The sequence below is a fragment of the Esox lucius genome, chromosome 20, assembly GCF_011004845.1.
Source record: "Esox lucius isolate fEsoLuc1 chromosome 20, fEsoLuc1.pri, whole genome shotgun sequence".
NCBI lineage: Eukaryota > Metazoa > Chordata > Actinopteri > Esociformes > Esocidae > Esox > Esox lucius.
The window spans coordinates 11,908,550-11,923,434 of NC_047588.1; the positions used below are offsets into that span (position 1 = coordinate 11,908,550).

The following is a 14,885-nucleotide window of genomic DNA, read 5'->3' on the forward strand; positions in this document are numbered from 1 at the left end:
TTTAGAATTGCCATTGTACTTGCTTTTCTCTTTTTCGGATGTTACATGCACATCTTCCTCGGAACATCATTTCTGCTATCCCAGCGTTACAGACCACCTTACACCTCCAACTTGCTCGACTGCACAGTCAGAATTGCAATTTGTACTTGCATTTGCCTCCTCGCACAACTACTCATTCCCACTTGCACATACATATATTTAGTACTTGTAAATGTATAACTTAATACTTTAATGCCATAATGCCTTCATTGGTTATTTAGAATTGCCATTTTTCACCACTGTATTTGCTTTCATTGCACAATACACTCCACTTGTAACATACACTTTACACAATACTAGTACATTTCCTCCCCTCTTCTATTTGCACTTCTTTTTAGATGCTAACTTCATTTTGTTTTACTGTACTGGTACTGTTCAATGTCAATAAAGTTGAATCTAATCCAAATTCATGTGTACAAAATGTCAGTTGGTGTGCTCGCATCCGCTTGCAAAAATGCCTTTATGCTTTTATCCCAAGTGACTAATCATAAATTGTAAAATCTTTCCTATCGTTTTCCTAAACAGTCAGTCATTAGTGAGCTCCTTTGTGTATCCTGTAGTACATAACCAACAGTACAGTTATCAAATACAGTTCATCTTATAATAAGCAATAATGCAGGATTACTATGTTCTTTCAAATTGTATAATCCACCAACTTGATAACCACTTGTCAGGCTCGAGTGGAAATGAGGAGCAGGAAGACCAAGTCGTACTTGTTCACTGTATTTAATAGTAAGATAAATGGCGTAGCCTGACAATGCTCTTAGCAGGCAAGACAATAACACACAAAAAGACAGGGGAAGCAGAGGGAACATATATACTGGGGGAATTATTAGAATGAGGACTAGGTGTGCTAAACAAGACAACAGGTGAAATGAATTAATGAGATGGGCGGTGGCGTTAAAAGACCGGTGACGTCGACTGCTGGAGCCTGCCTGCTGCAGGGGGAGGAGCGGCAGCAGAGGGCGCAGTCGTCAAACTACTAACCAGGGGCAGCCCTACTTTAATGCTGTGGTGTGTAGTGCCGATAAAACCAACTAAAATCTATTGCTTCACTGATGCTAGGAGCTGTTCATCTCCACGTTCAGCGACCCAGAAACCGCGTCCATTGCATATTACGCTATGCCAATGACGGTACGCTCTTGCGACGTCTCCAGTCTAGTTTTGGTATCAGTTGTTTTCTTGTTTTATTTCTATGGGCACTGTACTGTGACCAGTTTGCTTGACCGGTGATTCTCGTTATTCATGTGTGTTCCATTATATAATTATATCTGGTATCTGAGTGCCACACTGTTTCTATTTATTTCCAACATTTCCAGAGAAAGGGGTGTGACTTAGTAGGTGATGCCAAAGACCGGTAATCACCCAGACAGCTGTATTCACATACGCATCTTAACCTGATACAGCAAGAAAACAGTACGGACTAATCAAAAGTGAATGAGGTAAGGATGATTATAGTATTGTATTTTAATTTTAGTTTAGGTTTTTGACTCCCTTCCTATTTATAAAATGAAAAATGGGTATGCATACTGTTTGTCTAATTAAAATCCTAACTTTATTAATTACACTAATAAAGTTGTGTTATTAATTTTTGCTAACTTTTGCTATTGCTTTTGTGAAATAGAACAAAGGAAATTATGATGTAAATTGTTCATTACCAAATGTGTCTATTTATTTAAAAGCTTTGTCTAAAGGGCAATACACATTGATAGGGAAAAAGAGAATTTTCATATTCTGCATTTTCTTATTCAGTGTCTCATCCTTTTATTCTGATAGTTCAGCAATCCCCTTTTGCTTAGCTGGCATGAGCTATTGTTGTCCTAACAAACATACATATACTTTTTTTCTAAGAGCTTGAAATACCTGTTTGACCACATTTAACTGTGCTGGCTTAAAAACTATCTAAGGAGCCAGGAACGCCTAAGGAAATAGGAACACCTTTAGTCACTATCATGGCATGAAAATACCATAATGTTTCCTGGCATGGTAGTGACCTAAATAACTACCATCCTACAGTCTTTGTTTTTTAGTTTTACAACATTTTAGTTTTAGTAATTTATCCAACGATTGAGCAACATTAAGAAGCAACCATCAGATTAGTTGAAAATGTGAGTCTTCAGATATTTTAGTTCAGCAATTCGATTTGGAAATCCAACTGCCAGCCCTATGATGCTATTACAATAGTAATATTTAAGTGTAGTGCACTACTGTCATACTTCAAAGCTTAAACCATGGTCCAATTCCATCATTTAGATATACTGTACCATGTCTAAAGGAACACCATGGTTATTTTAAGTACAATAACAGTACCATGATTCAGTAGTGCAGTGGAAAAATATTATTTAAATGTAATTAATGTAAACTGTAATTGCTAGTCGCTGTAAAAAATAAAAGATAAAGTAAATTTTCCATGAGGTGTGTGTAAACTGCCATAACAGATTTAAAAACTTGGGGTAAACTGCACTTACCTGTGTTTACCCTCCGTACATCTTTGCATTGTTGTACCATCATTCATCAAGATTAAAACTATGGTACATGATTCCATAAATACCATGATTCAGAAGTACCTTTATTCAACAGTGGCATAACACTATTCACTTTAATTTGTAATAAACAGACACGCCCTTCTCACCCACTCATTTATAACCCTGTCGAAGATTGGTATTTTCTCTTTGATAATGATACAGTTGTACACATAAGTTTGCATACCCTGGCAGAAATGTTGGCATTGATTCTGAAAATGACTGATCATGCAACATGTCTTTTATTTAAGGATAGTGATCATAGCCATTTATTATCACATAGTTGTTTGACTCCTTTTTAAATCATAATGATAACAGAAATCACCCAAATGGCCTTGATCAAAAGTGTACATATCCTTGAATGTTTTGCCTTGTTACAGACACACAAGATGACACGCACTGGTGAAAATGGCAATTAAAGATGAATTTCACACACCTGTGGCTTATTAAATTGCAATTAGTGTCTGTGTATGAATAGTCAATGAGTTTGTTAGCTCTCACGTGGATGCACTGAGCAGGCTACATACTGAGCCATTGGGCGCTGGAAAGAACTGTCGAAAAACTTGCATATCAAGGTAATGGATCTTTATAAAAATGGAAAAGGACATTAAAAGATAACCAAAGCCTTGCAAATGCCAATCAGCACTGTTCAATCACTTATTAAGAAGTGGAAAATTTGGGGATCTCTGGATACCAAGCGAAGGTCATGTAGACCAAGAAATATTTCAGCCAAAACTGCCAGAAGAATTGTTTGGGATACAAAAACCCACAGGTCACCTCAGGAGAAATATAGGCTGCTCTGGGAAAAGACGGTGGGGTTGTTTCAAGGAGCACAATATGACGATACTTGGGCAAAAACTAGCTGCATGGTCGTGTTGCCAGCAAGAAGCCTTTTCTGCGCCAATACCACAAAAATGCCTAGTTGCAATATGCTCGATAACACCTTGAAACGCCTCACAGCTTCTGGCACACTGTAATTTGGAGTGACGAGACCAAAATAGAGCTTTTTGGTCACAACCATAAGCGCTATGTTCGGAGGCCTATAGGCCTATAGTGAACAGAATACCATCCCCACTGTGAAGCATGGTGGTGGCTCACTGATGTTTTGGGGGTGTGTGAGCTTTAAAGGCATGGGGAATCTTGTGAAAATTTATGGCAAGATGAATGCAGCATGTTATCAGAAAATACTGGCAGACAATTTGCATTCTTCTGCACGTAAGCTGCGCATGGGACGCTCTTGGACTATCCAGAACGACAATGACCCTAAGCACAAGGCCAAGTTGACACTCCAGTGGTTACAGCAGAAAAAAGTGAAGGTTCTGGAGTGGCCATCACAGTCTCCTGACCTTAATATCATTGAGACACTCTGGGGAGATCTCAAACATGCGGTTCATGCAAGACAAACAAAGATATTGCATTATCTGGAGGCATTTTGCCAAGACGAATGGGAAGCTATACCACCTGCAAAAATTCAGGGCCTCATAGACAACTATTACAAAAGACAGCACGCTGTCATTGATGCTGTATTAAGAACTAAGGGTATACAGACTTTTGAACAGGGGTAAGTAAAAAAAAATATTTGTTGCTATGTTCTTTTTAATGATTGTACCATTCTGTTATGACCTACAGTTGAAAATGAATAAGAAATAACATGTGTTTTGCCTGCTCAATGTTTTCTTGATAAATGGTACATATATTACCAATTCTCCAAGGGTATGCACACTTTTGAGCACAACTGTATCTTTAAGCAATAAGGCACAAGGCGGTGTGAAATATTGGCAATATACCCATGGCTAAGACCTGTTATAAATGAAACACATCCAAGAGTGCTTGGACTCAGGACTAAGCACTTACCAGTGCTAAATATCACAAACCCCTAAGATACTTTTTTGCTGTTACAAATCGATTACCAATGCAAGTGGAGCAGTAAAATGTGACTGGATGTTATACATGATGTATACGGAGACATAAATCATGGCTGGCTGACTGACAATCAGCATAAAGGATTCAAAGCATCTGGTTTAAAATTATCTTTGTAACATGCAGAAAACTGTGTACTTAAACTGTGTGCCTACTTTAACAATAGTTCTATGATAGTTTTATGCAAAAGTGAATGCTATAAATGTTTTTGCCAATACAGAATACATTTTAAATTGTTCAAATTATAAATGTATGAATTTTTAATGCATGATGACAATTTCTAAATGTATTTGGAATACATATTTAAAAAATCTGAAAACATTTGGCCAATTTTGTAAATTTCACATTCAATATGTACAGTATTTCATTCACATCTATATCTTTCTCTTTATGGATGGTCTCAATGTTTCTGGTAAACAAATGGTAAACAATTATTTTAGACATTGACCCCACTCCTAATTAAACCCATAGATGGCATATTCTACCAGCACTATTGCTGCTGGCTGCTTTGGGAAGATATACAGGGAGAAGTATAATGACACCTGGGCTGCAATCAAGAAAGTACCACAACATTTAATTAACAGGAAAGACTTGGAGAGGGAGTGTCAAGTATACAAGTGAGTAAACAGACATGTGCTAACAATGTGCTACGTGGACAGGAACTCAGAAATTATGATATGATGTAGATCATCAGTACAGAGGAGCTTGGTTGCCCTTAAAACAATATTTCTCCCTGCTTTCTTTCATCCTCTCTCTCTGACTTGGGACAACAGTAAAGCGGTACATCCTAATATAGTCAAGCTTCTGGGTAATCCAACACTCAAGGACTCAAAGTGGATCATTCCCATGGAGTTCATCTTTGGAGAGGAGCTGGAGACCACCATCTTCACATCATCCAAATCTAAAATACAGGTACGTTTTTGCATCCTAGTTCTTCCGCAAAACATGCATGTGACAGTGTTCACAAATGTAAACACGTTGTCACTCTCCATACCAACAACTTCATAACGACAATACTTCCAAATATCTGATAAATATTTATTTTGAGGAGTCTTTCCCAACATTATATACAAAAGGTACTTTTGTTAAGACTGCTAAGTCAGAGGTCCTAATGTAGTGATATCGGTTTTCTTTAAATCAAAAGTCATCGATCTCTGCCGGACTGTGTAAGCGGAGCCGGCCAAGAAGAGGGAAAGTCTCTGACCGACTGACCAACTTCAGTCTCGCTAGCAATTGCTCAATTCTTATGATTATTCCTAGGAAGTTAATAGATACTAGTAAGCCTATTTAACACAATACTCAATGGAGTCTAGCGACTGCTTAATCGTGTAATGCCATGGCGTATAACGACAGAGTCTTTCATATGGAAGACCTACGTTCGAATCAATTGAGAGCGACGACATTTCTTATTTCTGGTAGATTCCACTATTCTCTCGTTTTTTCACTTGATGAAAAGGTTAGTTATCGTCACCTTTATTGATAGTTATTGTATAAATGTAATTCACGAATGAAAGAAAAAAGTATGTTGTTTTGCCATGAAAGAAAAAAATATTTTCCTATGCCATTAAAGGAAATGGCTTTGGCAGACTCGCTAGCAATTGTTCAATTCTTATGACTATTCCAGGAAGTTAGTAGATACCGGTAAAACTTATTACTGGCAAATACGCTTTTAAAACGGCCAGTGGCAAATGCAATACATTGCTGTTATTTGTGGTGGAGGTAAACTTTGTAAGAAACGTCAGTCAGTTTAACTGTATCAATTTAATTCACGAATGGCCAATTAACTATTAAAACTGCCAGTGGCAAAAGAGGGTTTGTTCAGGATAGAAACAAGGGGCTATACTGACCCCCGGCATATAATATACTGTTTTCATATAAAAAAAATTGAGAAGCCTTGTAAATTACTAAAATGTACATCAAATCCTTTGTTTCCCACAGTTGAGTCCACCTATAAAGGCTACCATCATCACAGGCATGTGTGAAGGACTACTTCACCTACACAGCAAAGACATCGTCCATCAGGACCTCAAACCTGACAACATCATGGTGAGACAAGCTTTCAAATAGATTTTGATATTTATTGTTTTGTTGTTGAGGAAAAAAAGACATTATCACAGTATATGAATACTGTGTACATAAATCTCTATTTCTCAACCTCCATCAAATCTATTCTAGGTAGAGCATGAAACACACCGAGCTGTGATCATTGATATGGGACTGGCCAAATTCTTCCGCAATGGCCTCAATTCTGCCATTAATATGGGCAACGAGGCCTACTCTCCCCCTGAGGTCCTGCAGAGGACAAGCCAAAGAGACCAGCGCTCAGATGTGTGGGCAATGGGTAAAATCATTGCTGAACTTTGTGCCAGAGTGCGGCTGCATACCCCGAGTGTCTGTCCAGAAAAGATCCAGCAGACCCTCAGTCATCAAGGCCAAAAGTACTGTAATGCTGTCTGTAGGATGGTGCAGAGTAACCCCAGATTACGGGCCACTATGGCTGAGGTCATCCCGGAGATACGAAGGGCAAACGATAGTGGTGGCAACACCAGGGAACAACAAACGGAAAATATTCAGAAACCCTTTCCTCATAATGAGGTGAAAGATAAATTGCCACGTCCTCAAGCTCCTGTACAACGTACACGAAGGCCTGAGGTCAAGACGATTGTGCGAGCTCCTGTGCGAGCGCCTTCTCCATCTAGATGGGAGCGTGCTGCAGCTTCTCCAAACCCTGATGTTAAAATAACACCAAGTCCTGAAGCTCCTGTACAACGGTCACAGTCTCCATTAGGATTTGAGCACAAAACCCCACCAAGGCCTGATGTCAAGACATTAGTGAGAGCTCCTGTGAGAGCGCCTTCTCCATCTAGATGGGAGCGTGCTGCAGCTTCTCCGAACCCTGATGTTAAAATAACACCAAGTCCTGAAGCTCCTGTACAACGGTCACAGTCTCCATTAGGATTTGAGGACAAAACCCCACCAAGGCCTGATGTCAAGACATTAGTAAGAGCTCCTGTGAGAGCGCCTTCTCCATCTAGATGGGAGCGTGCTGCAGCTTCTCCAAACCCTGATGTTAAAATAACACCAAGTCCTGAAGCTCCTGTACAACGGTCACAGTCTCCATTAGGATTTGAGCACAAAACCCCACCAAGGCCTGATGTCAAGACATTAGTGAGAGCTCCTGTGAGAGCGCCTTCTCCATCTAGATGGGAGCGTGCTGCAGCTTCTCCGAACCCTGATGTTAAAATAACACCAAGTCCTGAAGCTCCTGTACAACGGTCACAGTCTCCATTAGGATTTGAGCACAAAACCCCACCAAGGCCTGATGTCAAGACATTAGTGAGAGCTCCTGTGAGAGCGCCTTCTCCATCTAGATGGGAGTGTGCAGCCTTGCCAAAGGCTGAGGTCAAGATGCAGTTGCTGCCACAAGCTCCTCTACAGCGGTCTCCTTCCCCGTCAAGATTTGAGCTGGCAGCTCTTCCAAAACCTGAGGTCAAGAAATCACCAACTCCCTGTGCCAAGGTACAGCAGGGTAAGGCAGTGGTTCAACGCAGTCCAGCTGTCATGAATCAGCTACTCTACCAAGAGGCATCAAAGGGTTTTCCGTGCCCACTTCCCCAAACGGGCAATGTGAGAATCAGCCGCTATATGCAAACAGATGGGGAGGTGGAGTCTTGGGAGCAGAAGGAGGTGGAGACTAAAGGAGGTAGGATAGTGAAGTATGAAGATATAAAGTACAACAACAAGTCATAAGAACGTTGGTGGTAGTTAAATAGTTGGGACTCTTCCAGATGGTGGTTCACCCATTCACCCACCTTCAGTGGAAACTGTTCATGCATGGAAGGGGAGGATTTTTTTCCGCATTTTTACCACATTTCTTTGCTAATTATTTTATTTTTTTAATTTGTATATATACATGCATTCAACATTTATACAAGGCAAGAGATTGTTTGAATATTTTGTAATAAAATTATTAATAATAAATATCTGGTACATACAATCTGAAATATTTATCTGAAATAAGGTAATGTTTGTGTTGATTGATTTATTTGCACAGTAAGGGAATTTAGAAGTAGTTAACACGCGTCTGGGTTTGTTCCATAAGTGAGAATTGATAGTATTTTGAATGAACCAAAAGAAATATTATTTTCCCAGGCCCAGACAATTACAATAGATTCCTTTGTGCCAGTTTCACAAATAAAATCTTGACCAAAAACTTTGTTAGTGTAGTGTGATAAGAAATGTCTTGGAAAGAAAACAATGGTTGAAGATTGTATCTGGAGACAGGCTGTCTTCACCAGGTCAAATGTGATTTTACTCATGATTCAGACATTTCTGTAGTGGAAATCACTGCATGGGTTCAGGAACACTTCCAAAAACCATTGTCTATGAACACAGATTGTCATTGCATTCACAAATGCCAGTTAAAACTCTACCATGCAAAGAAGGAAGCAGGTATAAACAACTTAAATGGGCCTGAGCTCATTTAAGTTGAAGTGAAGTGGAAAACTGTCCTGTGGTCTGACAAATCAAAATTTGAAATAGATTTTGGGAATCATGGACATTGCGTCCTCCAGATTAAAGAGGAGAGGGACCATCCAGCTTGTTATCAGTGCACAGTTTAAAAGCCTGCATCCGTGATGGTATGGGGGTGCATTAGTGCACATGGCATGGGTGACTTGCACATCTGTGAAGGCACAATTAATGCTGTAAAATATACAGTATAGAGGTTTTGGACCAACATACATTGATCAGCCATAACATTATGACCACAGACAGGTGAAGTGAATAATACTGATTATCTCGTTATCATGGCACCTGTCAGTGGGTGGGATATATTAGGCAGCAAGTGAACATTCTGTCCTCAAAGTTGATGTATTAGAAGCAGGAAAAATGGGCAAGCGCAAGGATCAGAGTGACATTGACAAGGTCCAAATTGTGATGGCTAGACGACTGGGTCAGAGCATCTCCAAAACGGCAGGCCTTGTGGGGTGTTCCCGGTCTGCAGTGGTCAGTACCTATCAAAAGTGGCTCAAGGAAGGAAAAGTGGTGAAGCGGCAACAGGGTCATGGGTGGCCAAGGCTCATTGATGCACGTGGGGAGCAAAGGCTGGTCCATGTGGTCCGATCCAACATACGAGCTACTGTAGCTCAAACTGTTGGAAAAGTGATTGCTGATACAGATAGAAAGGTGTCAGAACACACAGTGCATCGCAGTTTGTTGTGTATGGGGCTGTGTAGCTGCAGACCAGTCAGGGTGCCCATGCTGACCCCTGTCCACTGCCGAAAGTGCCTACAATGGGCATGTGAGCATCAGAACTGGACTACAGAGCAATGGAAGGTGGCCTGGTCTGATAAATCATGTTTCCTTTTATATCACGTGGATGGCCGGGTGTGTGTGTTACCTGGAGAACACACGACACCAGGATGCACTATGGGAAAGAGGAAAGCCGGTGGAGGCAGTGTGATGCTTTGGACAATGTTCTGCTGGGAAACCTTGGGTCCTGCCATTCATGTGGATGTTACTTTGTCAGGTACCACCTACCTGAGCATTGTTGCAGATCATGTGCACCCTTTCATGGCAACAGTATTGCATTTTATGCAGTGTCCCAACTTTTATGTAAATGGAGTTGTAAATTACACAAGCTGTATTTATAGTTTTATTATAAATATACAATAAAACCAAATACTTTGGGAAGGTATTCAGACCAATTATATTTCTCCACATTATGTTGTGTTATTGACTTAATATTAGATTCAATTTATTTTGTTCACTATCAATGGAAACGGAGATATCTGAAGCCCATAACCATCCAGTGTCACGGCTGGCACTCCACCTCGCCGGCTTTCCAGCTGCCATCAACCAAACGTACCCTTCCCACCTGCTGCCCCTGTTCTTCAGTGCCGTCACACACAGCCGGACTGTTTGAAAAAACAACAACGATGTATTTATTTAACATTGAAGTGAAGGACGTCTGCATGTTTTGTGATTCCATAATGCATTCTTAGGATCGACTAAACTGTGACAGTGGGGACGATGTCACATTTCTCTGGCTCTTTAGCCTTGCAAACATGGGAGTGAAAGCTAAGCTTTGTCACTGCTCTTCAGTTAAACTCATTTCAACAGTAGGCCACTAAAAAAACAAATGTTTGGTCTAAATGGAGAATGCTTGATGCAAAAGATGTGTACAACTGTCTTTATATAAAGTTTAATAGACAGAGATAAAAATAACAGTATGCATAGAGAAGACTGACAAGTGACAAATGTAGCAAGTCAGAACAATCTTCTCCAATCTAACCAGACCTGGACTAAAAGCAGATAAGCAATCTATTATTTTAAAACAGGATTTACTAATACTATACAATATCTAATGCATAAAATAAATGTGTCGTGCAGAAAAACCTGAATATTTCGCCCCACACATGGAATCCCATTCAGACTGATTTTAAGTAAAACATTTCAATATTTTAGAAGTTGTCTTTTTATAGTTCTTTATTTATTTTTTATGTCAATCAAATGTATTTATAATCAAATTTATTTATAAAGGCCTTTTTACAACAGCAGTTGTCACAAAGTGCTTTACAGAGACACCTGGCCTTAAACCCCAAGGAGCAAACAACAGTAGTGGTGAATTTCAGTGGCTAGGAAAAACTATGTGTGTCTTATTTACATTTGGTAAGCATCTTAATTGATTTAATAGAGAGAAGTTTACAGAATTCACAGCCACAGGTCCTCTTCCAAATGTTATACTTGAACACTCTTCAACATCACATGAGTTTCAGACCTATAAAACAAAATAGGAGGAAATATTGTGAATAAATCAATATTTTTATTTAATTTGATAGAATGGGCTTTTTCCATACAGTTTAACTGGATAAAGGTAATTACAACCAGGTCTAATAAAAAATCTAAATCTGGGTCGGGGGCATTATTCAAAGGTTTATTGTATTGCAAACATGAATATGTACTGCAAGCTTTCAAACAAGATATTATAATGTGAGGTATTCAAAAGCCACTTCTGTAGCTGTGCACTAAATTATTTCTAACAGGGTACAACCACATTTCGCTAAGGTTTTACCCTGAAAGAACATACTTCATAGATTTCACAACAAGTATACAGTTAGGTCCTGTTTACCAAAATATATTAAAAGTTACAGTTAAATAATGAATATGGACTTAAAGCTTTAATTTGAGGGCATTCACATCCAAATTGGAGGAAGGTTTAGGAATTACAGGTCTTTAATATGAAGCCCCCTCTTTTTGAAAGGACCAAAAAGTAACTGGACATTTGACTCAAAAGCTGATTTCATGGAAAGGTGTGGGCTATTTCTCCATTATTTCTTCATCAATTAAGCAGGTAAAAGGTCTGGAGTTGATTCAAGGTGTGGCATTCGCAAGCTGTTGGAAGCTGTTGCTGTGAACCCACAACATGCACTCAAAGGAGCTCTCAATGCAAGTTAAACAGGCCATCCTTAGGCTGCAAAAAGAAAAAATCCATCAGAGAGATAGCAGGTACATTAGGAGTTGCCAAATCAACAGTTTGGTACATTCTAAGAAAAAAAAGAACGCACTGGTGAGCTCTGCAACACAAAAAGGCCTGGACGTCCATGGAAGAAAATAGTGGTGGATGATCGTAGGATCCTTTCCATGGTAAAGAAAAACCCCTTCACAACATCCAGCCAAGTGAAGAACACTCCAGGAGGTAGGCATATCATTATCCAAGTCTTCTATAAAGAGAATACTTCATAAGAGCAAATACAGAGGGTTTACCAAAAGATGCAACCATTCATAAGCCTCAAGAATAGAAAGGCCAGTTTAGACTGCCAAAAAACATCTAAAAAAGCCAGCCCAGTTCTGGAATAGCGTCATCTGTAAAACACAGTGGAGGCAGTGTGATGGCATGGGCTTGCATGGCTTCCAGTGGCACTGGGTCACTAGTGTTTATTGATGATGTGACAGAAGACAGAAGCAACCGGATTAATTCTGAAGTGTTGAAGTTGTTTGGATGGTGCTTTACTTTACAGATGGACAATGACCCAAAACATACTTAGAAAGCAACCGAGGAGTTTTTCAAGGCAAAAAAATTGAATATTCTGCAAGGGCTGAGTCAATTACCTGATCTCAATCCGATCAAACATGCATTTCACTTGCTGAAGACAAACCTAAGGCAGAAAGACCAACGAACATACAACAACTGAAGACAGCTGCAGTAAAGCCCTGGCAAAGCAAACACATAGGAGGAAACCCAGCGTTTGGTGAGGTCCATGCATTACAGACTTCAAACTCTCATTGCCTGCAAAGGATTCTCGACAAAGTACTAAAAATGAATATTTTATTTATGATTGTGTTGATTTGTCCAATTACATTTAAGTCCCTGAAATAAGGGGACATTGAAAATGTTTGCAATTCCTAATTGTTTCATAACATATTTTTGTTCAACCTCTTGAATTAAAGCTGAAAGTCTGCACTTCCATTGCGCCTTAGTTCTTTCATTTTAAATCCACTGTGGTGGCGTACAAAATTATGAAAATTGTGTCAGTGTCCAAATATTTTCAGACCTAGCTGTATAACTGTACCCCAGTTTATACCTAAATAATAGCCTTCAGAAAGTTGCAGTGCAGTGTTAGGCTTATGCAGTGCAGTGTTAGGCTTATGCAGTGCAGTGTTAGGCTTATGCTTATGTATTAGTATCTGTCATTTAAGCACTTCTGACACAAGTAGTTAAAGCAATTAGTGTTGCAGCTGTGTTTTTTACAAACGTTACATCTAGCTTGTAAGAATGGCCCATTTGTCACTTCTTCGGGGTGGAACAAGGAGGAGCAGGAGAACGGCGTAGTGGTAGTATCGTTTAATTATAAAGTGATAAATGTCGATGAGCGAAGCGTAACACAGCTCTTTGTGATACAGAGACAATAACACACAAAGACAGGGGGAGCAGAGGGAACATATATACTGGGGGGAATGATGAGAATGAGAACCAGGTGCGCTAAACAAGACACAGGTGAAATGCATGATGAGATGGACGGTGGTGTCAGAAGGCCGGTGATGTCGAACGCTGGAGCCTGTCTGCTGCAGGGGGAGGAGAAGCAGCAGAGGGCGCAGTTGTCACACCATTGCTCTCGAGGGAAAATATTGGTGGAGGTAGCTTTAAAACGCAGACACCATGATTTCTGTAAGAAAGATTAGGCTACAACATTAGGCTACAACATCTACTAAAATTACTTATCTTAGGCTAGTGCGACGGCTGTAAAAGTACCAAGAGTATAAATATTTCTGAGTGGTACAATTTTTTTTCAAGACAGAGAGGAATAGGATTTGTTCAGGACAGACAAAAACTATGCTGGCTACATGATTCTCTCATCTTTTCACTTGACAAAAATGTCAGTCATCATCACCTATATTGATAGTTATTGCATCAATGTCATTCAAGAATGGCTAATAAGCTATTAAAACAGTCAGGGGCAAAAGCTATACAGTTCATAGATGCTATTTGTGGTGGAGGTAAACCTTAAACATTTTAGTCAGTTGGACATAATGCTGAATGGTGTCTAGCAATATTTTTAATGTGTGACAAAATGACCTAATGTTGAAATGCTCTTGACAGATGTATAGCTCCATGGTGTAGTGGTTAAAAACACAGCTTATTATGTGGGAGACCTGGTTTGAATCCAGGGAGGGAACGTTCATGTTTCCTGGTTTCTTGTTTATATAGGCCTAGTTAATTTTTTGCTATGCAGGGCGAAGCCCTAGGGGTGTGGCCTCACAGTGGCTGTAGGGGTTTCCCAGCCTCCAGTGATCTTAAAGTAAACAGCAAAAAGGCGACTCCAGGTTGCTGGCCATCTAGGCAGAGTTCTTCCTCTGTACAGTGACTGTGTTCTTTCGCCCATTTAAAAAAAAAATAATATTGTCCAGTCTGAGATGTCTTTTTCTTTGCAACTCTGCCAATAAAGACGGCATCTCAGAGTCGCCTCTTCACTGCTGAAGTTGAGACTTAAAGATGCCATTGCAGTATAAAGGATGTACATAAATAACATTGGAACTTTTAAAAACTGTACATACCATTTATTCCTGTAACACCAGAAGAAAATGCCACAGCAAAGGAGGGCTGATGTGGAGGGAGAAAACATTATTATTTGTTTTTTACTTCACATAAACATTTTCATGTTTTATTTGGCACAAAACAAACGAAAACGCACAACTGGTACATACCAATAACTCCAAGGCTTATACCAAGCACAAGAGAGTATTGTGTGGGGCTGGGATTGGTGGGGAGCACTGGGGAACCACCTGATGGGAACATGATTAGATACCAAAAATTTATATTTTCTACACAAAGTAAGAGATTAATCTCACTCTAGTTTACCTGTAAAAATTATTATCCTCCAAAACCTTCCTTTTTGGATGTTT

The 14,885-nt window shown here is 39.6% G+C and overlaps 2 protein-coding genes across 12 annotated transcripts in view; one reads left to right on the forward strand and one right to left on the reverse strand.

The window, feature by feature from the left end:
* Window positions 1–642: 642 nt before the first annotated feature.
* Window positions 643–8,480, forward strand: LOC106023721 (serine/threonine-protein kinase svkA-like). Of its 4 annotated transcripts, XM_029115508.2 has the most exons (7): window positions 643–1,173; window positions 1,359–1,481; window positions 4,953–5,098; window positions 5,255–5,393; window positions 6,420–6,527; window positions 6,657–7,684; window positions 7,853–8,480. In XM_029115508.2, the coding sequence occupies exons 3-7, from the start codon at window positions 4,953–4,955 to the stop codon at window positions 8,229–8,231; spliced, it is 1,800 nt and encodes a 599-aa protein (XP_028971341.1). In that variant the 5' UTR covers window positions 643–1,173; window positions 1,359–1,481; the 3' UTR covers window positions 8,232–8,480. The 4 variants fall into 4 exon arrangements, with proteins under 4 accessions (XP_028971341.1, XP_028971338.1, XP_028971339.1 ...); XM_029115505.2 differs by having other exon boundaries at window positions 644–1,173; window positions 6,657–8,478; XM_029115506.2 differs by having other exon boundaries at window positions 644–1,053; window positions 6,657–8,478.
* Window positions 8,481–11,058: 2,578 nt separating this feature from the next.
* LOC105031105 overlaps window positions 11,059–14,885 on the reverse strand; it is a 31,297-nt gene continuing 27,470 nt past the window's right edge. For 5 of the 8 annotated variants that reach the window (XM_010905347.3, XM_034288965.1, XM_034288966.1 and 2 more), the window contains 3 exons: window positions 14,688–14,765; window positions 14,538–14,583; window positions 11,059–11,262 (listed from right to left, as the gene is read on the reverse strand). In XM_010905347.3, coding sequence (XP_010903649.1) covers window positions 11,223–11,262; window positions 14,538–14,583; window positions 14,688–14,765 — 164 coding nt within the window. In that variant the 3' untranslated portion in view covers window positions 11,059–11,222. Of the gene's footprint in view, window positions 11,263–13,512; window positions 13,649–14,537; window positions 14,584–14,687; window positions 14,766–14,885 lie in introns of those variants that run through there. The other 3 variants (XR_004574915.1, XR_003777619.2, XM_034288963.1) reach the window with 1 other exon arrangement.

Bases quoted from the DNA above. Each gene is read 5' to 3' on its own strand.
- LOC106023721 (XM_029115505.2), top strand. From the start codon at position 4,953: ATGGCATATTCTACCAGCACTATTGCTGCTGGCTGCTTTGGGAAGATA. The intron at 5,394-6,419 runs GTACGTTTTTGC...TGTTTCCCACAG, and splicing joins CATCCAAATCTAAAATACAG to TTGAGTCCACCTATAAAGGC. The intron at 6,528-6,656 runs GTGAGACAAGCT...AATCTATTCTAG, and splicing joins TCAAACCTGACAACATCATG to GTAGAGCATGAAACACACCG.